Source organism: Esox lucius, chromosome 16, assembly GCF_011004845.1.
Source record: "Esox lucius isolate fEsoLuc1 chromosome 16, fEsoLuc1.pri, whole genome shotgun sequence".
NCBI classification, from domain to species: Eukaryota; Metazoa; Chordata; class Actinopteri; order Esociformes; family Esocidae; genus Esox; species Esox lucius.
The window spans coordinates 15,836,253-15,857,388 of NC_047584.1; the positions used below are offsets into that span (position 1 = coordinate 15,836,253).

Here is a 21,136-nt window from a genome sequence, read left to right on the forward strand (position 1 = left end):
GCCCATTGACAACATCGCTGACAAAAAACATATAGGGAAGCAATGACCTTAATGAAAAAGATCTGGACTTATAGTAATAATAAATTATTCTGAAGTAAGTACAAATCACAGTTACAAAAATTACAATACAAGTTCATAAAACTAATACCTTAGACAAAAATGCATCAAACTGAATTGACTATAATTTGTCATTAACCCACATAGCTAGGCCCACGTATTATGGTAGAACTGAACAGCTTCAGAAACATTCTAGCAGACTGTGTACAGTACCTGAGGGAGGAGAAGAAGCGACCAAACAGAGTCTGTACAGGCATCAGGAACACCAGGACAGCCATTCCTGCAAGGCATGATGGTCCAATCTCATACCACAACAACATTAACACAGCTGCTGCTTGCAGAGGACCCACCCAGAGGAAGTGCAGAAATACAGTGACCTGTTAAAGGAGGGGAGGCAAAAAAACAGTCAGCTGAATGTTATTCATCAGCGTCAATGTATGTCAAGCAATGACTGTTTCTTTTAGATCCCACCTCATCAAACTTGTTGACGTCGTTGGATAAGAGGTTGACGATCTTTCCAGTGGTGGTTTGTCCCAGCGCTGTGCTGTTAAGACAGAGGGCCTTCGGAGACACACACACACACACACACAGTTAATTCAAACAACAGTCGACTGTCAGTATGCCTCTCTTGTTTAAGACTGAAACGTTTTTTAGGGAAAGCACATGCACTATAGTTAAAGCCAGGCATTTGCTCCGAGTGACCAGACAAGAAAAGAACTCAGAGACCTTTGAAAGAGCTAGGAATGTATGTAAGGTCAGTGGCTGGTGGTCACTGACCTTCCGATAGATCATGTGGCACATGGCCACCCGGATCTTCATGCCAGCTCTCTGCACATGGTAGAAGTAGAGGTGGTGCATAGCAGCCAGCCCCAAGGTGCACAGAGAGATGCCGGCGGCATAGCCACAGGCCTCATACAGACCAGCCAGGTCTTCAGGGTCATATCTCTCAAAATACTGGATCAGCTTGCCCAAAAGCACTGGCTGAATAACTTTGATAATTTCCTAAAGGGAAGAGAGAGCATATACATTTTAACTGAACTGAGAAACAAAGAGTAGATTTATTTGTAAACGTGCCTTTTGTAAAATGTAATGTAGTATTTGCAGGTAATACTTTGTGAAAGTATTTGTGAAATGTAAATATATGCCTGGAGGGTTTGTGGTACCTCAATTAGAGTATATACACCTATCAGAGAATAGGACCTCCAAAAGCACGCAATCAGGGCTTTGGTTAGTTTGGGTGTGCATAGGTCCTTTGCAGCTCTCTGCACTTCTTGATCCCAGTACCTACAGTTAACAGAATAGAAACAAGCATCTAACTTAATTCATTCAAATATCAGATTTTTGGGTGTCGCGATATACTACTATTGACGATAACCGTAATATTTTAAAAAAATGAAATATTGAGATCATGTTAATAATGTACATATGATAATATAATATTCACTATCTCCTCTCGGCTTTTAGTTACCTTATTTATGCCACCTATAAACAAACGATGCATGTGCTTAAACTACAAGCCTGGACCTATTCACTGGCATTGAAATCAACGTGTTAGCCCCACTACAACCCCCGGGAGAGATCCGCAAAAACATGCCGTTTTTCTAGCCTATTCACTCTGAGAAAAGGTCATTGTACTTTTCCAAAAACTCTTCCCAGTTTTTCTTTAGCTTATTCATGTCACTTATGGACAAACGTGCAAGTGCTTAAACTAGGAGTCTGGATCTATACACCGGCGTTTTGATTAACGCAAAGACGTGCCGTTTTCGTAGCCTATTCCCAAGGTGAAAATGTGTTGTATTTCTCCAAAAACACTTCTGGGTGTTAGGCCTTGTGGCTCTTTTGTTCATCTGTTAATCTAGTTGCCGTTTCACTATCCATTAAGTGTAATTGTTCTTTTTGTATGCTTTTATTTATTTTATTGGTACAGTTATAGTTACAGACTCTCTCCACCTCCCTACACCTGTATTTTGAGTGTAATTAATTTGCCAAAAAAATAAATATAAAAACACACAATAAACAAAGTTGAAGATTAATTTGACTGATAACATTATTTACACTCCTCAAAAAATTAAGGGGAGACTTAAATCACATATTGGGTTTCGATGAAGGAAATACATTAAAGATCAAAATCCATACTGTACATTGTGTAATTCGTTGAGAGCAAAATGACGTAACAACTGTCAATGGAAACCAAAATCACCAACCGATTGAGGGCTGGATTCAAACTCACACAGAAAACCAAAGTAAACAATTGAAATCACAGGTTGTTCCAACTTGCTTGAACTTCAACATGACAACTCATAATGTGACTCATGCCCGACAACGTCTGGGCATGCTCCTGATGAGACGACAGATGGTGTCCTGGGGAATCTCCTCCCAGACCTGGATCAGGGCATCAGTGAGCTCCCGGACAGTCTGTGGCGCTACTTGGTGGTGTTGGATGCACCGATACATAACATCCCAGAGTTTCTCAATTGGATTCAGGTCTGGGGAACGTGAGGGCCAGTCAATGGCATCAATGACTTTGTCATCCAGGAACTGCCTACACACTCTGGCCACATGAGGCCGGCCATTGTCCTGCACCAGGAGGATCACAGGGACCACAGCACCAGCGAAAGATCTAAGGATGGGTCTGAGGTTTTCATCCCGGTACCTAACAGCAGTCAGGGTACCGTTGGCTAACATGTGGAGGTTGGTGCAACCTTCTAAGGATATGCCTCCCCAGGCCATCACTGACCCACCTCCAAACCGCCAGTGCTGGATGATGTTTCAGGCAGCATAACGTTCACCACAGCGTCTCCAGACTCTTTCACATCGGTCGCGTCGTCAGTGTGGACCTGCTCTCATCTGTGAAGAGAACGGGGCACCACTGGCAAACCTATTGATTCTGGTGTTCTCTGGCGAATGCTTATTGAGGTGCACGGTGCTGGCTGTGAGCACAGGTCCCACTAAAGGAGGTCAGGCCCTCATGCCACCCGCCCTGACAGTTTGTTCAGAAACATGCACACCAGTAGCCCACTAGAGGTCATTTTCTAGGCCTCTGGCAGTGCTGCTCCTGTTCCAAAGGAGCAGGCTGGTCATGCTGCTGGGTTGATGCCCTTCTATGACCCTGTCCAGCTCTCCTCGTTTAACAGCCCGTCTCCTGGTATCTCCTCCATGCCCTTGAGACTGTACTGGGAGACAAAGCAAACCTTCTTGCAACGGCACATATGGATGTGCCATCCTGGGGGAGCTGGACTACCTGTGCAAACTGAATGGGCTGCATGTACCGCCTCATGCTACCAGTGATGAGAAGGACACTGGCAAAATGCAAAACTAGAGAAGAATCAGTCAAGAAGTATAAGGAGAGAGCAATTGTCTGTGGCCACCCCCTGCAAAACCATTCCCTTTTTAGGGGTTGTCTTACTGTTGCCTCTCCAGTGCACCTGTTGTCACTTTCATTTGCGCCAAAACAGGTGACAGTGATTAACAATCGCTTATGCTTCCTAACAGGACAGATTGATATCCCTGAAGTTTAACTGACTTGGTGTTAAACTGTGATGATTACTGTACATGTTCCCTTAATTTTTGTGTGCAGTGTTATTTTTGTTCTTCAAATATCGCACTAATATTGTTATTGTGAATTATTTTGGACACGATAATCATGTAGTGAAAATCTGATATTGTGACAGGCCTAATCAGACTGAGTATATTTGTGCAGGTGACATACCACTGTAGATCTTCTCCTAGTCTCTCGGATCCATCCTCTGGGAGAACTTTATACATGTCATGTTCCTCTAGCCTTCGTTTACAGCCAATACGAAATAAAGGATTCAGCCAGCTAATGACAAGGAACAAGCATAAAGTTTAAATATGTACAGTGGACTGCATATGTACTTATATGGACTTATACACAGTTTGTTGAATTAAAATGTGTAATTAGAAAGGCTTCAATTTAGCTTTTTTTGTGATTGGTCTACACAAAATATGCAGTCTATAATCTAGAGCCAAAGTGAAAATAAAATTATACAATGTTTTCATATACAAAAAAATATTTGGAAATGCTAAATTAGCTCACGTTAAATTCCCGTTTAATGACTACTCCTTTCTCTATTCCATATATAAAACTAAAGTGTAACAAATACAAATGTAATGCTGATATGTGGTTTTTGTTCAATACACTCATACAAACAGGGTCTAACCTACACACATTAAAAGCATGTTCTGACCATTAGGGATAGGCAATGTTTACCAAAAGGAAGTCATTCTGAAAGTAGCCTACGTTTTTAACTTTCATAGGTGATGTGGAAAGGAAGGTCTAGTGTAAACACTTATTGGTAGTCATCCGTGTGAGCGCGCTGAGCTAATAGCAGAAAACATTGGGATAATAGAAGCATCATTCACATGAAGTCATTTATAGCAACTGTCAAAAGAGTTGACTTTGCCGCTCAATAGCTGTAGTATACTGCTTCTAAACTCCTTACCAGAAGAAAATCTTGGAAAGAGGATTAGCTGTGGACGATGGATTATCCTTCGCCAATTTCCGCAAAGGTTCCATTTTCTGACAGTGAGTGCAAACTAAAAACAACCTCTGTGCGTAGCTGGAATGATACAATTAATGACATATAGAAGGCAACTTAATAGAAAATGTGCATAATTGTCTTACCGGCAGCCAGCCTACTACTGAAAACAGACGGACCGGTTAGACGGCTAGCATAACTGGCAGGCTCGCGTAACATCCAGTCTTTCCGAAGCTGGACCAATGACTGTATGAACACAACAGCATTGTAAAGTTAGCGACATTGTCTATCGTGTGTTTACTTTTCAAAATAAAAGTCCACTTTAAAAACGGCTACCTGAATTTAACGTTTTTGTATAAAGTAGTGCTGAAAACAGCAATATTACATATTATTTAAATTAATTCACAAACATCTATGTATTAGCGTTTCTAACTGTATGTAAGATCTTGTTGTTAGAGTCTCCTTTGGAAGTCGTCTACCTGTCTCAGTCTAGGCCGGTACTGTCTATGGTTAGTGCTAGGTTCTGTCTGTCTTATCTGATGTGATATAAGGCAGGCTCTCTCTAAATCTCCTCAATCTCTCTCTCTTCCTGTTTCTCAGAGATCTGCCGTGTCAAACTCTGAATGCATGGCTATCATTGCTACTGTCCCTGCATTTCAGTTGCACATGCTACCTTGTACCTTCAATTTGCCTTCATTTCATATTTAGAATTGCCATTTGAAGTCTCTCTGGCCTTAATTGCACATATACATCCCACCTATAACAGAAATTGTTCTTAATTGTTTCACTTGTACATTTTCTGCAATCTTCTATTTGCACTTTGGGTTAGATGCCAACTGCATTTTGTTGCACAGTACTTGTACTGTACTTGTTCTATGACAATAAAGTTAAATCTAATCAAAAGCCAACTGATACTGACTCCTGGTGTATTCAATATTTTTATCCTCTACAGCCCAACTGATTATCACTTCACCTTCCTCATCAACAATTACCGGGTTCTGTAAAAATCTGGTCATGAAGCTAGGATCTTTCATTAAAAAAAAAACAAAGCTAAAAAGCTGAAGAATAGGTATGAAAAAATTTATACACTCTATTGTATCAATGGAATGGGAAACTGTCCTTTTCAGTATAGGGATATAGACTTATATGTATAGCCTCCTGAGACTCTGTGTCCACATATGAGGACACTGTTTTAGGCTTCCTGCACTATGCACCTGTAACATGCATTACTTATTGATCTTGGAATACCTATCTGGTACTGACAAATGCAGTATACACTAAGATGAACACTATAAAAATAAAACCTTTTGGCTGTAAATGTCATTAGCAGTTGTGCCCTTATTTGTTGCCATGTTCAGACATTGAAATGCACACACACTTAGTGCACACACCCATACATAGACTCACTCACACTGTTTGCAAATTTGTTCATGTTCTGTTTTGATGAAAACAGTTGAAATTAACAGTTGTCTACTTTGTTAAAGTAGACAACTAAACCCAATGTCCTCATTCAAAGACAATGCTTAGATATTATACTTAACAGGTCCTACAATTCCCAAATGACTAAGAGAAATAAAAAAATGCATGTATTGTCTAAGCTCAGCTCAGCATAAGGAGGTTAATGGAATTCCTTTGCATCATATAACTATTCAGGAAAACGTATATCGCTATGTGGAAGAGGAACACGTTCCCATGTTATATGTTATACGTCATCATCTTTTATTTTGAAGTTACTATCGTAAATTTGAAACACTTATTGTTTCTGAATAGCTGATTACTATGAGATAAGGATTTGGACAAAGGCTTGTGAAATGTGCATGAGATATCCAAATTACTTACAGGAATTCAGACTTAATACGGTGAATAAAATCATTCAGGTAAGTTATTTTATTGTTTATTCATGCTTTTAAATACAACATAGAACGCATGAAAATAGTCATATTAAAAAATTACTTGAAATATCTGAATTAAATTAAATGAAAAATAAAAACTTGTAGGGGAACAATGGCAGAAGTATTGGTGATGGGTAATGGCATTTTACATGTCAGTACGCCTGTTGGTTAAAGATAAAGGTGTCATGTATAAGATTTCCACAATACAAACACAGATTTATAATATAAAGGGTATTAATTATAATATAAAGTGTGTTAGGGAAAGATTTTGTTTAACATTGAGCAGAGGTGTAAAAAGTACAAAGTAGAAGTACTCGGCTGTGTTCACCAGTTTTGGGAAGTTCCTAAAGAAGGGTTAAATGACCATGTAAACAGAGTTCATAACTCAACAGTGTCCTTAATTGATAATTTACACTCTTCCTTTTTATTTAATTGATCACTAGTTAGTTTTGAACTCCCTTTACCTGGTTATTTAGATCTTAATTAGATACTTCCCAAAAGTGGTGAACACAGCCGAACCCAGTTGAGTATTTTAACTTTGTACTCTGTACACCTCTGACATTGAGTACTTCACAAATAGTTCTCAACATCTCAACAGTGATAGTTCTTCCGGTCTTTTTGCATTGCCGGTCTCAAAGAAATTGGTGTATTTTTCTGGAGACAACTCTAGTATAGGTACCCTCCACTGAATTGAGCAAAAGTGAATTAAAATAAATGAACATAAAAAGTACATTTCATGCATAAATGAAGAAGCAACCTTTTGTAGTGAATTCCTGATTAGATGGAATTGGATGAGGTAGGGGTTTACTATCTCAGGTAGGTAAACATCTATTATCCTAAAGCCCCCCCACCCCCCCAAAGCTACTTAAACAATAAACACTGTAAACTATGTAATTTGGGCCTTTTATATAGTTGAATGGACAAGCAAGGGTGTAATCAGGTAAAACAAAATTGTTATCCACAATCTTTATCATCTAAGGTAGTGCCTCAAGATGGGTGGGTCACCTGCAACATTTTTGCAGGAATTTGTAAAGCACGTATAATTCTCTGCCAGCCCCCATTCTCCCAAGCACCCTGCAGCCCCAACCCCACCTTCTCCCCAACCACCATTTTGCTGGTTTAACTTAACCCCACATTTCCACACCCTTTAGGATACCCAACCCTGTTAGCTCCAACCCTCAAACTAGCCCAGACACAATCCCTGGCCAATTCACTTACTTATACAACCCCATTTCCAAAGAAGTTGTGATGCTGTGTAAAATGCAAATAAATACTAAATGCAATGATATGCTAATCATTTATCCTTATTTTAAATAGAATATAGTACAAAGACAACATATTAAATGTTGAAACTGAGAAATGTTATTGTTTTGGGGTGAATTCATGTTCATTTTGAATTTGATGCCAGCAACACGTTTCAAAAAAGTAAAGGCTTGTTTACCACTGTGTTGCAACACCTCTTCTTTTAACAATACTCTGTGTTTAGGAACTGAGGAGACCAGTTGCTGTAGTTTTGAGAGTGAAATGCTTTCCCATTCTTGCTTGGCCAGTTTAGCACCCGGACTCTTTTACTACGTAGCCATGCTTTTGTAATATATGCAGAATGGGGTTTGGCATTGTCTTGCTAAAATAAGCAAGGCCTTCCCTGAAAAAGACGTTGTCTGGATGGCAGCACATGTTGCTCCAAAACCTGTATATATTGTTTAGCATTATTGGTGCCTTCACATAGGTGCAAGTCACCCATGCCATGTGCAGTAATGCACCCCCATATCATCACAGACACTGGCTTTTGAACTGTGCGCTGATAACAAGCCGGATGGACCCGGAGGAAGCGATGTCCATGACTCCCAGAAATTATTTCACATTTTGATTAATCACACCACAGGACAGTTTTCAACTTTGCCTCAGTCCATCTTAAATGAGCTCAGGCCCAGAGAATGCGATGGATCTTGTTTATAAATGTTTTTTTCTTTGCATGGCAAAGAAGTTTTAACATACATTTGTGGATGGAGCGACGTACTGTGTACACAGACAATGGTTTTCCAAAGTGTTCCTGAGCCCATGCAGTGATGTCCACTACAGAATTGTGTCTGTTTTTAATACAGTGGGCTGAGGGCTTGAAAATTACGGCCATCCAGTATTGGTTTTCAGCCTTGTCGCTTGGCATAGAGATCTTTTAATGCTATTATGTACTGTAGATGTTGAGATCCCCAAATTATTTTCAATTTTACATTGAGAAATGTTATTCTTAAATTGTTGCACTTTTTGCCTGTCTTCACAGAATAGTGAACACCTCCCCATCTTTACTTCTGAAAGCCTGATCCTCTCTGGGATGCCCTTTTAATACCCAATCATGTTACTGACCTGTTGCCAATTAACCTAATTAGTTGTGAGATGTTCCACTAGGTTTTCTTTTTAGCATTACACAACTTTTCCAGTTTTTTTGGGCATATTTCTTTCAAGAAACTATAACATTTATCAGTTTCAACGTGTGATATGTTGTCTTTGTACTATTTTCGGTTGAATATAGGGTTTAAATGATTTGCACATCATTGCATTCTGTTTTTCTTTCCATTTCACATAGCATCCAAACTTATATTAGGCAGGTGGAGAGTGTCCTTCCCCTTGGTTTGTGGTTTTTGTCGGATCAAAACGTTCCTGGAAGAACCATATTGCAGTGTTAAATCTTCCACCTATTTTCGTCTTACTTTGTAAACAATTTTATCAGTATAATAAAACTATGGAAAACAGCCCTAATGTAGGTGGAATGTGCTTTTTGATTATTCAAATTATGGAAGTTAGAGATCAAAGTGTAAATTCAGGTGGAGCTTCTGTGCTTCTGCACAGTTTCATACATCAAAAGTTCTAGATTCTATGTAGTGCTTGACAGGCTCCAGGCCAATCACTTTGAGTGGGCTGGCCCCATTGTTCTGCTATTCAAGCCTGTTGGAAGTTTTCGCATAGGTATAACTTATTCTAAGAGCATGAAAACAAATATTTTCTGGTCCGTAGAAAACAAAGTCAAACTATTAGGCCTGGGATACTGGACATACTTTAGGGAAGGATGAACAGAGCAAAATACGGAGATGTCCTTGAGGAAAATCAGACTGGGGGCAAAGATTAGTTTTTCAGCATTAGAACGACCCGAAAAACACTGCCAAGACAACGCTGGAGTGGCTTTAGGATAAGTCTGTAAATGGCTTTGTGTGGCCCAGCCAAAGCCTAACCAAAGCCTAGACCCCATGTGTGGGGAGACTTTGGTACATGGGATTTTTACAATTTGGCAAAAACATCTGAAAATGTTTTCCCTTTATGGGGTTTTGTGATGGCAAATAAATAAATATTTTAAATTTAGTCTAAAACACAACTCAGTATGGAGATGTAAAGTGGTCTGAATACTTTCTGAAGGCACTGTGTATTTTGGGGGATTAGTTTTGTGAAAAGTAGTCTACCTTGTGTAATAGTGTAAAAACCTTTTCCATGTTTCTTTAAATTAGTTTTTTTTCCACCTGTAATTCTTCTCTGTGAGCAGAAATAGTTTAACTAGTAAGACTTTGCGACATTGCTGATAGTTTCATGGCTTACTGATAAGTCCTTTTTTGTTAATAATAATATGATACATGACATCTCTGAAAGATAAAATGTGGAAAACTGAAAAGGGACCTACAGTGGGGAGAACAAGTATTTGACACACTGCCAATTTTGCAGGTTTTCCTAATTACAAAGCATGTAGAGGTCTGTCATTTTTATCATAGGTACACTTCAACTGTGAGAGACGGAATCCAGAAAAAGCATTTTATTGCAAGTATTTGATCACCTACCAACCAGTAAGAACTCTCACAGACCTGTTAGTTTTTCTTTAAGAAGCCCTCCTGTTCTCCACTCATGACCTGTATTAACTGCACCTGTTTGAACTCTTTACCTGTATAAAAGACACCTGTCCACAGACTCCAACCTCTCCACAATGGCCAAGACCAGAGAGCTGTGTAAGGACATCAGGGATAAAATTGTAGACCTGCAAAAGGCTGGGATGGGTTACAGGACAATGGGCAAGCAGCTTGGTGAGAAGGCAACAACTGTTGGCGCAATTATTAGAAAATGGAAGAAGTTCAAGATGACGGTCAATCTCCCTCGGTCTGGGGCTCCATGCAAGATCTCACCTCGTGGGGCATCAATGATCATGAGGAAGGTGAGGGATCAGCCCAGAACTACATGGCAGGACCTGGTCAATGACTTGAAGAGAGCTGGGACCACAGTCTCAAAGAAAATCATTAGTAACACTCTACGCCGTCATGGATTAAAATCCTGCAGCGCACGCAAGGTCTCCCTGCTCAAGCCAGCGCATGTCTAGGCCCGTCTGAAGTTTGCCAATGACCCTCTGGATGATCCAGAAGTGGAATGGGAGAAGGTCATCTGGTCTGATGAGACTAAAATAGAGCTTTTTGGTCTAAACTCCACTCGCTGTGTTTGGACAGGACGACTGCACTGTATTGAGGGGAGGATGGATGGGGCCATGTATCGCGAGATCTTGGCCAACAACCTCCTTCCCTCAGTAAGAGCATTGAAGATGGGTTGTGGCTGGGTCAACAACTAAGGAGTGGCTCCGTAAGAAGCATCTCAAGGTCCTGGAGTGGCCTAGCCAGTCTCCAGACCTGAACCCAATAGAAAATCTTTGGAGGGAGCTGAAAGTCTGTTTTGCCCAGCGACAGCCCCGAAATCTGAAGGATCTGGAGAAGGTCTGTATGGAGGAGTGGGCCAAAATCCCTACTGCAGTGTGTGCAAACCTGGTCAAGAAATACAGGAAACGTATGATCTCTGTAATTGCAAACAAAGGTTTCTGTACTAAATATTAAGTTCTGCTTTTCAGATGTATCAAATACTTATGTCATGCAATAAAATGCTAATTAATGACTTAAAAATCATACAATGTGATTTTCTGGATTTTTGTTTTAGATTCCGTCACTTACAGTTGAAGAGTACATGTGATAAAAAATACAGACTTCTACATGTTTTGTAAGTGGGAAAACCTGCAAAATCAAATATTTGTTCTCCCCACTGTATGTCATTTTTCATGCAGAAATCTTCAGTAAATAAAATACAAACCCTGCTCAATGTTTTTATTATTTACAACATGACAGTTTTTCTTGAAATCTACAGTAAGATCAGACAGAGCAATAGCTTTATTGTGCAGAGTAATGTTTAACTAGACATACACTGAAATCATCCATGTATAATTTATATTTTATCACCCCCTCACACCCCCTCAAACAAAAATACAGTTGCATTATTTATATCATGGAATTTAAAAAGTGAACAGGAAGGTGTTATTTAAGTAGAAGACATGAGGGGCTCATGTCATTTAGAGCCCTGCCAGATAACGTTTTATGCTAGTTATAACAGTTAGAACATTGCTGAATTAGGGTTAATCTCTGTTGTTGATTTAGGAATTGGTACCATTATATATTTTGCTCTAATGGTCCAAAGTACATCAAGTCAACTATAAACCAAATGTTCAAAATGTTCCAGTGATACAGGGTATGATCAACATACCCTGCCTTGTTTCTGGATCATATTACTTACGACTAAAATAGCCTTTTTTGCACAGTATGTCTATATACATGTCAAGGGCGCGTTAATCTCTCAAAACGCCCTCACATGGTGGTGCTTGAAATGGAACATGTACAGTAGTTTACCACTAGATGGGCCTCTAATCTAGGTGTAAACATTTGGAAAAAGTAATCTTTCTGTATTACTGTAGGACCAAGAACTATGTAAAGGCTGCATCCCAACAATTTGGTGACTTGCAGTACATCCTACAAAGCAGAGTAGTTTGAATGTAATCTTTTGCTAAATATTAATTCTAAAGGGCTTGTAAGGGGCACTGAATCCTTCCTCAAACTGAATTTAAACTATAACATGACTTGTTTCCTTCCCTTGCATTCCAAATGAGACAGGAATAATATTAGCCTGTCCAGGGTAGTTTAGGGTGGGGGAATAATATTATCCTGCCCAGGGTAGTTTAGTGTGGGGGAATAATATTATCCTGCCCAGGGTAGTTTAGGGTGGGGGAATAATATTATCCTGTCCAGGGTAGTTTAGGGTGGGGGAATAATATTAGCCTGCCCAGGGTAGTTTAGGGTGGTGGAATAATATTAGCCTGTCCAGGGTAGTTTAGGGTGGGGGAATAATATTAGCCTGTCCAGGGTAGTTTAGGGTGGTGGAATAATATTAGCCTGTTTAGGGGGGGGATAGTATTAGCCTGTCCAGGGTAGTTTAGGGTGGGGGAATAATATTAGCCTGTCCAGGGTAGTTTAGGGTGGGGGAATAATACTGCATAGATGTAAAGTGAGTAATAGAAACTTAGACAGTCAGAACGTTACATTTGGGAATATATCAGGCACTCTGAACAATTTTGTAGATTATTTCTTTTTATCATTAACTTAAAAAATAACATGCAGATGTTTTCTGGTAATTTATGATTGTGTTTATGCTAGTAGTTAAGTAAAATCATACATATGGCCCCTTTCATTTGAAATATAGTTAAATTGACCTGAAAGGTACTTTGTAAACTAAGTACAATGACAATATCCCAAGTCGCGACATCTGCATGTTAACTAACTATGAAAAATATAAAGGCTATCGTTTTTGAGTCATTTATTTTTAATTTTCTATAATGATTGTTGCAATTGCAGTAAAATAACCAGGGTATTTTGTTTGTTCCTTAATGTATGTTCCACCCTGTTATGTCGCATTATGATTCTAGCATAACATTATGATTCTAGCATAACATTATGATTCTAGCATATCATTATGATTCTAGCATAACATTATGATTCTAGCATAACATTATGATTCTAGCATATCATTATGATTCTAGCATAACATTATGATTCTAGCATAACATTATGATTCTAGCATATCATTATGATTCTAGCATAACATTATGATTCTAGCATATCATGTCCACCCTGTTAGATTAAAATATTGATCAAAGATCTTATTTTAGAATGTCTAAATATTAATTTAGAGATTATTCAATTATTAATAAGCTAGCTCAACTATGCTAGTTTGATCCCACTAAAAGAGAGCAATGACTGACTTAGCTCAGTATCCACCATGTTATATTCCAGCCTAATATGCTTTTATGTTGTTGTTTTTCTTCCTACCTTGGTAATATTAGCAACCATAAAGATTATTTTTGTATGTAATTGAATGTGTACTAAGTGGTAAATAATGCATCCTAAAAAAAACGTACTAAAAACTATTCTTATTTATCTTTATCTCAAAAAATTTTTACATTACTGTCCATAACAAGTGTCTGGGTTAGACCAATATCATTTTCCAAAAGGTTAACACGTCCTTATTATGGTAATGTCCTTATTATGGTAGTATATACTAGAGTTAAAAGTCTAAAACATTCAGCAAATTGGAAGAATAACCCATTTGTATTCTTAACCACTCCATGGTTGTCATATAAAAATGTTTTAACTACCATTTAATCTAACCTCTATAGCCACTAACTAGCCTTGTCTCTCTCTCCTTCTCTCTCTTCTCTCTCTTCTCTCAGAAACTTCCGTTCCGATAAAAATCGTCAGGGTTAATGAGTGATTATAACTGTTCATTTTTTAACCTTGCGAAAAACTTGTAGCTGTCACATTTTCTTGTAATGTAATAGTTAATCTCTTCCCTATAACCAGGTTGTTGTGTCAGAGTAATAAGTGGCTGTATGATGTCTCCTATACAGGGTGTGATGATCACATTTCAGATGCACAGGCGATATCATTTTATGTATTGTCTCTACGTTTTTGGTCTATATTAGTTATGTGTGTCATCACATGACATCATTATGACACATTTCGACATGACAGAACCGTGCATCTGCCACTTTTGACCTTTCAGAACAGTTAGCCATCGTCAACTCTCAAACTGAGTGACGTGTGTGAGGTGAGAGAGCGTAGGAAGCTAAACACCATTGGTCAATCGTTGATAATAAGAGCTAAACTCCTCCCTGCTGAATATGATACAGTCCAAAACGTTAATCATCAATCCCATCATGGCCAAGCCACATTGGCCAATGGACCATCAGTAACATCCTAACTCTTGATTAAACTCAGAACCTCTCGTCAACTTCAGCAGCAAGCGCTGGTGTGTTGTACATCATGAGTAACATGGGGACTGAGATTCTGGCCTTTATTCTGACCACGTCTGGCTGGGTCCTTATCTCCGCCACCATACCCGCGGATTACTGGAAAGTTTCTTCTATCGATGGTTCGGTCATCACCACAGCTACCTTCTGGTCCAACCTGTGGAAAACTTGTGTTACTGATTCAACGGGAGTCTCCAACTGCAAGGATTTTCCTTCCATGCTGGCACTGGATGGTCTGCTCAAAGGCTCTTGTTCTGTTATTAGGAAACTGTCTTAAAGTAGCTGATTTGATCAACTAGAAGGGTCTATTGGCCCACTGTGAAGCAAGACAGCGTTTAAACTGTAATTAATGCGAGAAAGCTATTGCGATTCTTTCGCTTTCATTGTGTCAATGTTTAGTTATTGTCATTTTTAGTTCCCTTAATCAAGTGATTACATTTCAGTTCTTTCAGTATGCATTCACTGGATTGTAAAAGCTTTTTTACAAGGACTGTATTGGATTAAATGGGCATATGAAAATTCTAAGTTGGTCTCGGATGAGGGTCAGTAGATCTTTCAACTCCCTGTAGCTGTGACACAGTTCAATTTTAAGCCCATTACTTAGAAAGAGATGTTTTCAGATCTTGCCAGTGCTAATGAGTTCTTAGGGAAGGCACAATGCCTTGTGTATCCCAGGGATAACTCATTTACCTTCAGAGATGTCAATGTTTAGCCTACCTTCTTGTGAGTTGAAGGCTATAAATTAGATTTATTGGGAGCTCGGGGCTGTTTTCTCCCATGGTCGACTAGTTTCTGGGGTTAACTACCAAGCTAATGTTGTCCTGTAAATCACTTCTCAAAGTTATCTCCATTGCCAACTCTATGAGTGCCTAGAAACAATTACTGCTTGCACTTACAAATTATTGTTTGCGTTTACAGAACCAATTTGTGGCACAGTTGGTTGAGCCAATAATCGTCTTGTGGTTTTGTGATAGTGCAGTGTAGCAAGATTGGAGCTAAGAACATGGCCAAAAATGGCTGTGGGAAATGTAGCTTTGGGGAATTTGAAGAAGCATTGACTTCGCTGTGTGTAGGCCTACTGCACTTCAAAACAATGAATGACTGTGCTTGCTAATTATTGTTTACGACTACAGAACTACAGGAAGAATTTGTTTTTGCAAAGTTACCTGAGAATATGATGGCCTTGCCGTCTTGTGATACTGTGGATGTGACAAGATGGGGAGGATTGGGGGAAGTATGGGACATTCAGTATGGGAGTGTTTATTACACATTTAGGGTTTTTGTACAGTATATTCCTCTATAAAAGAACCAATCCAAATTAAAGTGAACTCTGTGGTGAAATGAATGCAACCATCTTCAAAAGTTCTCTTTTTACTATAACTACCCTTGCCTTTAAGCTCTTATGCCAGTCACTTCAAAATGTTGCCATCTATGATTCCTATTTTCTTTCTTCTAGAAATAAATATTTTTCACTCACTCTGGACAAATACACAGTGCAGGATATGCAATGTGAACCACAACAAATTACACAATTGTTAATTTAAGTCAATCTGTATAAAAGCATCTGCCAAAATGTAAGATGTAAGTAAAACCAAGCAGCAAGTAAAACCAAGCAGCAACTAAAGATTTGTACCAGATGGCTTGTACTCTGTCTTCCAGGCTATATTCAGGCCTGCAGGGGTTTGATGATTGCTTCTGTCTTCCTGGGCTTCTTCTGTTCTATCATTGCCCTGGTCGGAATGAAGTGCACCAAGATTGGGGGATCAGACCAGAGCAAAGCCAGGACAGTTGGCTTTGCCGGAATCATTTTCATACTCAGTGGTAACTATCATGTCACAGCCAAATATCTCTAAAACCAAGTTTGCCAAAGCCAGAGTACTGAACATTCTTTCTTTCTCTGTAGGTCTCTGCTCGTTGTCTTCATGTTCCCTGTATGCACACAGGGTGACATCTGAGTTTTTTGACCCTATGTATGTTGCGCAGAAGTGAGTAACCGTTTCGATGAATGTGGTTCCAAATACCTTTACAGAGAATGGTTCTATAAATTACTTTATCTCAACCTCAAAGGGTGTTTGTAGAACCTACATATTTTTTTTCTCATTTGCCATATTACACAGTCACCATATTACATGGTTTAAAGGTTTCTTTGGGTTATTGTGGTTCCACACAGAACCAACCCCCTTGCCTAAGAACCAGATTTATTCAATTATACAGTAATTGTAGTACATGTAGAAGACATTTTCTTCCCTGAACCCATTAGGCTTTCCCCTGGAACATAAATATGAGGTAATTTTAACGCCAAGACACCTGATAATACCCAATTTAGAGGTTTTTCTTAATGGTTTTCCAGCTTTCCCTATAAAATAAGCTTTTTTGGGGTGGTAGAACTCTTTTGGGTTCTATGTAAAACCATCTGTGTAATGTACCCTGTTGTGTATGACTACACATAGTGTAGTGACTCACATGATTCTGGATGAAGTACTGTACTTGCCCTTGCATCTAATAACTAATCTGCATTTTCCAGGTATGAGTTGGGAGCTGCCTTGTTCATTGGTTGGGCAGGATCCCTTCTGTGTATTCTGGGAGGGCTGATATTCTGCTTCTCATTATCAGATAGTTTTACTACAAGGTGAGACACATCAATAATTATGTGCATACTGAACATTGAATAATTTATATTTGGTCAATTATGTGATTGGTTTGCTCCATCTCTTTCACTCATACTTTCTGTCCCTCCACATCTATCTTTGTCCCTATATCTCTTTTTCTCTCACACCTCAAGGCACCCAGGCTATGCTTACAGAGCAACAGCCTCTGCCTCCCATGTGCCCTCTAACCCTAGAGGGCATGCAAAGATCATGAACCAGCGACCTCCACCAGAGTCCAGCAGCTCTTTCAGAGTACATCACTTTGATAAAAATGCATATGTGTGAGGGATGACAGGAAAAATGTCAAACCTGAAAAGTGGTATGGTTTCAAGAGACAAACTCCCTTCCATAGTTGACCCATTGTCTCACAAATAACTAGATGTTGGAGTGAAAATCTGCCCTTTTTCGGTCCATTCAAGATTGGCTGAGAGTTTTGGCTGGGATATGTGCATTGAGAAAAAATATACATATCATTGTGCAGAAAACGGCATAATTGTTCTGGTACACATAAGCAGCTGCAGTGTCAGTACCTCTCAAAATACCACTGGGATATTATTTTACTCTAGATACATATTTCTTAAATATTTTATGAATCAATCTAAATAGTTATTTAGTGCTCATTTATTTACATCTTTATGCAAATTTTTGGGTCCTTTTGACACCAGCCAAAACAACTGTCTCCACCTTTAGATATGATAGATACATTAGATACATACATTAATAAATGTATGTTATTTCTCTGCCTATAAAAAATCTGCCAATAGCATACAGTACAAGTCTGCTTCCTACTTCAAAAAGATGATAGAACTACAACGCAGAACTTAAACTCATTAATGAATTAAATATATACAAAGGCTTTATTGGTACTGTATGTATTCCCTTAAAAGTATACTAAAATATATTTTTAGATCTAGATTTCTCATATTATGGAGACATAATATGAATTTGTCCAAGAAGGCGGAGGAAGACTAGTTGTAGAGCTCCTATGCTGGTATATGGATCACATGCACAGATGGAGTACCATATATATTTGTCTATGGTTATTACTAGTAATATTACATATGACTGTATGCAACATCTAAAACGATATATTGAAACTTGCTTGCCTTTAAATCTACAAATTAGGTGAGTCTTATGGATATGGAAAAAATTGTCTAATGAACATTTCAAAACATGTAATGTATATTTTCAATGTTCATAAACTGATGCTTGTTGTTTAATTTAGATTTTTTCAATAATTGCACTTTGAAAAACTGCACCTGATGTAATGGAAATATCATATTTTTGTTGCCCATAAAATACTAATCAACTGCAATTTTGCCAAAACAACAGTTTGTTTTGAATTGTTATTTCATATAATATTATTTACATGACTGACAGCAACAAAAACTGGATATTTCGCTATCTCGGTTGCTTTTTCCTGTAGTTTCTTCTTCATGTTAAAGTTTTCTAGTCAGCATGGCCATGGGAAGATGTTTTGATCAGTGGGTGGTGATTGTGGTTGATCAGGTGGTGGAATTGAAAGGATATTGAAATCACATGTGGCGCGTGCCCGTGTCAACCTCAAGATATCTTGTAGACTTGCCTCAGGCGGTGTTGCAGCTCAACCAGCGCCGCTACTTCCCGCAGCTATGCCAGTTAGTAGTACATGAACAGTATATAAAATATGTATAGTATATAAAAAATGGTGGTAGTATGAAGATTAACCACTTTTTGTACACTTGGTGATTTTAAATATTTTGTACTTTTTGAAAATTGTTTTCTGATTGTAAAGTGATTGTTTGTTACTTGTTATATTGTCTTGTTTTGCCTGTCTTTGTAACTGTTGAACAAACAATACATTACTATTAATCTATATTGACAAAATGGTTAAATCAATGTATGGACCATTTGCAAACAATCTTTCGGACCTCCTATCCATAACATGCAATGTCTCTCAAAAGTATTCACCCCCTTAAAATAAAATTCAGATTGGATTTAATCAGATTGGATTTAATCGGATTTAATCAGGGGTTTTTCCTCTGATTGACACAAAAATAATCAGCAAATTGTTTCAAATGTAAAACAGAAAACAATTGCATATGTATTCACCCCTTTTGCCATGACCCCTGAATGAGCTATGAATTTGTGAAGAACAGGCAACCGAGAGGCCTGTGGCAACTCTAAAGCAGTTAAGCCTACATTCTTCCATGGCTGAGGTGGGTTGCACTGTACACACTGAAAAATCGCATAAAATACATTAATGTCACTAAATGGGCCATTCCGCCGAATCTGTGCCTTTTTTGTCCCCAAGACATTATATGCATAAATATGCATGAAAAGTGTCTGTTTAATACATTATATTATCAAGCAATGTGTCCTGCACTTTGGCCTAATTGCAATTTGAAGATACATTGTGTAAAACCTTAATAAAAACTACCAAGAACACTAAAAACCTAAAATGATATCCCGTCCCCACTCTCTAAGATTATTTCTTTTAATATTATTGTGTGACTATATTTCCAATTTATACATGAAATACATTTTCTCATCGCAAATACATAATATGTTAGCTAAAACTTGAAAAACTTGTAGTCTTCCCAGGTTTTCACTCTATCATGTAATGTCTACCAGACAGTAGCAGTGTGAACAGATCATAGCCTGGGTGATTTAAGTCTTTTATGATGTTCCGTGCTTACCTAAGGCATCGTGTATGGAAGGGAAATGGCAGTGGATGATGCGCTCCGCTGACTTCACCACCCTTCGGAGGCATTAGCGATCAGCAGCATAACAGCTGCCGTACCAGGAAGTATTGCAACCTGAGAGGATGCTCTCAGTGGTGCACCTGTAAACGATGGTGAGAGTTTTTGCAGACATGCCAAACTTCCTGAGTCTCATCAGGAAATATTGGCACTTTTGGGCAGTTTTTACTGCCGGGTCCGCTTGCCTGGACCAGGTGAGGTCATCTTTGATGAACACACAGAGGAACTTGATGTCAGAGACTCACTCCACTTCATGGGGGCATGATCCTCCCTCTTCTGCTTCCTGAAGTCCACAATGATCTCCTTAGTCTTGCAGACATTGAGAAAGAGGTTGTTCTGTCACCATGTTTCCATGTCACTTATATCCTTTTTGTATTAGGTCATCATTGTTGATGAGACCCAGGACGGTGGTGTCATCTGAAAACTAAAGGATGACATTGGAGCTGCACACAAGCACACGCTCACATACATTTACACACTCTTGCAAAGGCATGCACCCACAATTGAGCTTTTATGTTGCTATTCAGACTATGGTCTGTTTTGCCAAATATAATGACTTCTGTTTTATCTTTGTTTGATGGATGTTGTGTGACATCTAGTTATTCTCACACACAGAAACTGTTAGTCAGTGCTCATTCCAGTGACTCAATGTTCATTCATGTTACTTGTTTTAAAAAGAAAACTTGTTTGATAAATCACATGATAGATTTTTGATAATACTGAGGTTGGGGTATCCCTTAAAAATAAAGAATGGCTTGATGTTGTGACTTTTTAGCTACAGATATATATATATATATTTGTTTGAACAAATCTCTAAAATACCCTTTTAATTGAGGGAAAAACAAAGAAACTAGTTGCCATGACTTAATTGATATTTAAACAGTTTTGGTAACAGTACTGAGAAAAATGCAACCTGAGATTGCCTGAGATTGACCATAACACATTTAGAATAGTTAACAAGTGTGTTATTAGAAGTAGTGCTGAAAAAAGATAAAAAATGTAGTTTAATTTTGAAAAGTTTCAACAAGCAAATGGCACCAATTCAGCATAATATTTGGAATAATAATGATTATTGTTCCAAATGTTACATACACCAGCATGACTCAAGTAGTCAATGATGCAGAACCTCTTTAGTTGGAGGCACACTTCTTGT

The 21,136-nt window shown here is 38.5% G+C and overlaps 2 protein-coding genes across 6 annotated transcripts in view; one reads left to right on the top strand and one right to left on the bottom strand.

The window, feature by feature from the left end:
• The window catches only part of LOC105024743 (multidrug resistance-associated protein 4-like), a 52,742-nt gene extending 47,952 nt beyond the window's left edge, over positions 1–4,790 (bottom strand). For 3 of the 5 annotated variants that reach the window (XM_020055076.3, XM_020055075.3, XM_034286874.1), the window contains exons 1-6: positions 4,521–4,785; positions 3,767–3,877; positions 1,221–1,341; positions 835–1,059; positions 529–618; positions 271–434 (exon numbers count right to left, since the gene is read on the bottom strand). In XM_020055076.3, the coding sequence (XP_019910635.2) occupies positions 271–434; positions 529–618; positions 835–1,059; positions 1,221–1,341; positions 3,767–3,877; positions 4,521–4,594 (785 nt within the window). In that variant the 5' untranslated portion in view covers positions 4,595–4,785. Of the gene's footprint in view, positions 1–270; positions 435–528; positions 619–834; positions 1,060–1,220; positions 1,342–3,766; positions 3,878–4,520 lie in introns of all 5 variants that reach the window. The other 2 variants (XM_010894856.3, XM_020055077.2) reach the window with 2 other exon arrangements.
• A 9,703-nt stretch (positions 4,791–14,493) lies between these two features.
• On the top strand, positions 14,494–18,963 carry cldn10b (claudin 10b). The gene is made up of 5 exons (XM_010894858.3): positions 14,494–14,827; positions 16,254–16,415; positions 16,498–16,579; positions 17,119–17,223; positions 17,377–18,963. The coding sequence occupies exons 1-5, from the start codon at positions 14,608–14,610 to the stop codon at positions 17,525–17,527; spliced, it is 720 nt and encodes a 239-aa protein (XP_010893160.1). The 5' UTR covers positions 14,494–14,607; the 3' UTR covers positions 17,528–18,963.
• Positions 18,964–21,136: the final 2,173 nt, after the last annotated feature.

Coding starts and splice junctions, on each gene's coding strand:
- cldn10b (XM_010894858.3), top strand. CDS start 14,608: ATGAGTAACATGGGGACTGAGATTCTGGCCTTTATTCTGACCACGTCT. Junction 14,828..16,253: donor TTCCATGCTGGCACTGGATG/GTCTGCTCAAAG, acceptor TCTGTCTTCCAG/GCTATATTCAGGCCTGCAGG. Junction 17,224..17,376: donor TCAGATAGTTTTACTACAAG/GTGAGACACATC, acceptor TCACACCTCAAG/GCACCCAGGCTATGCTTACA.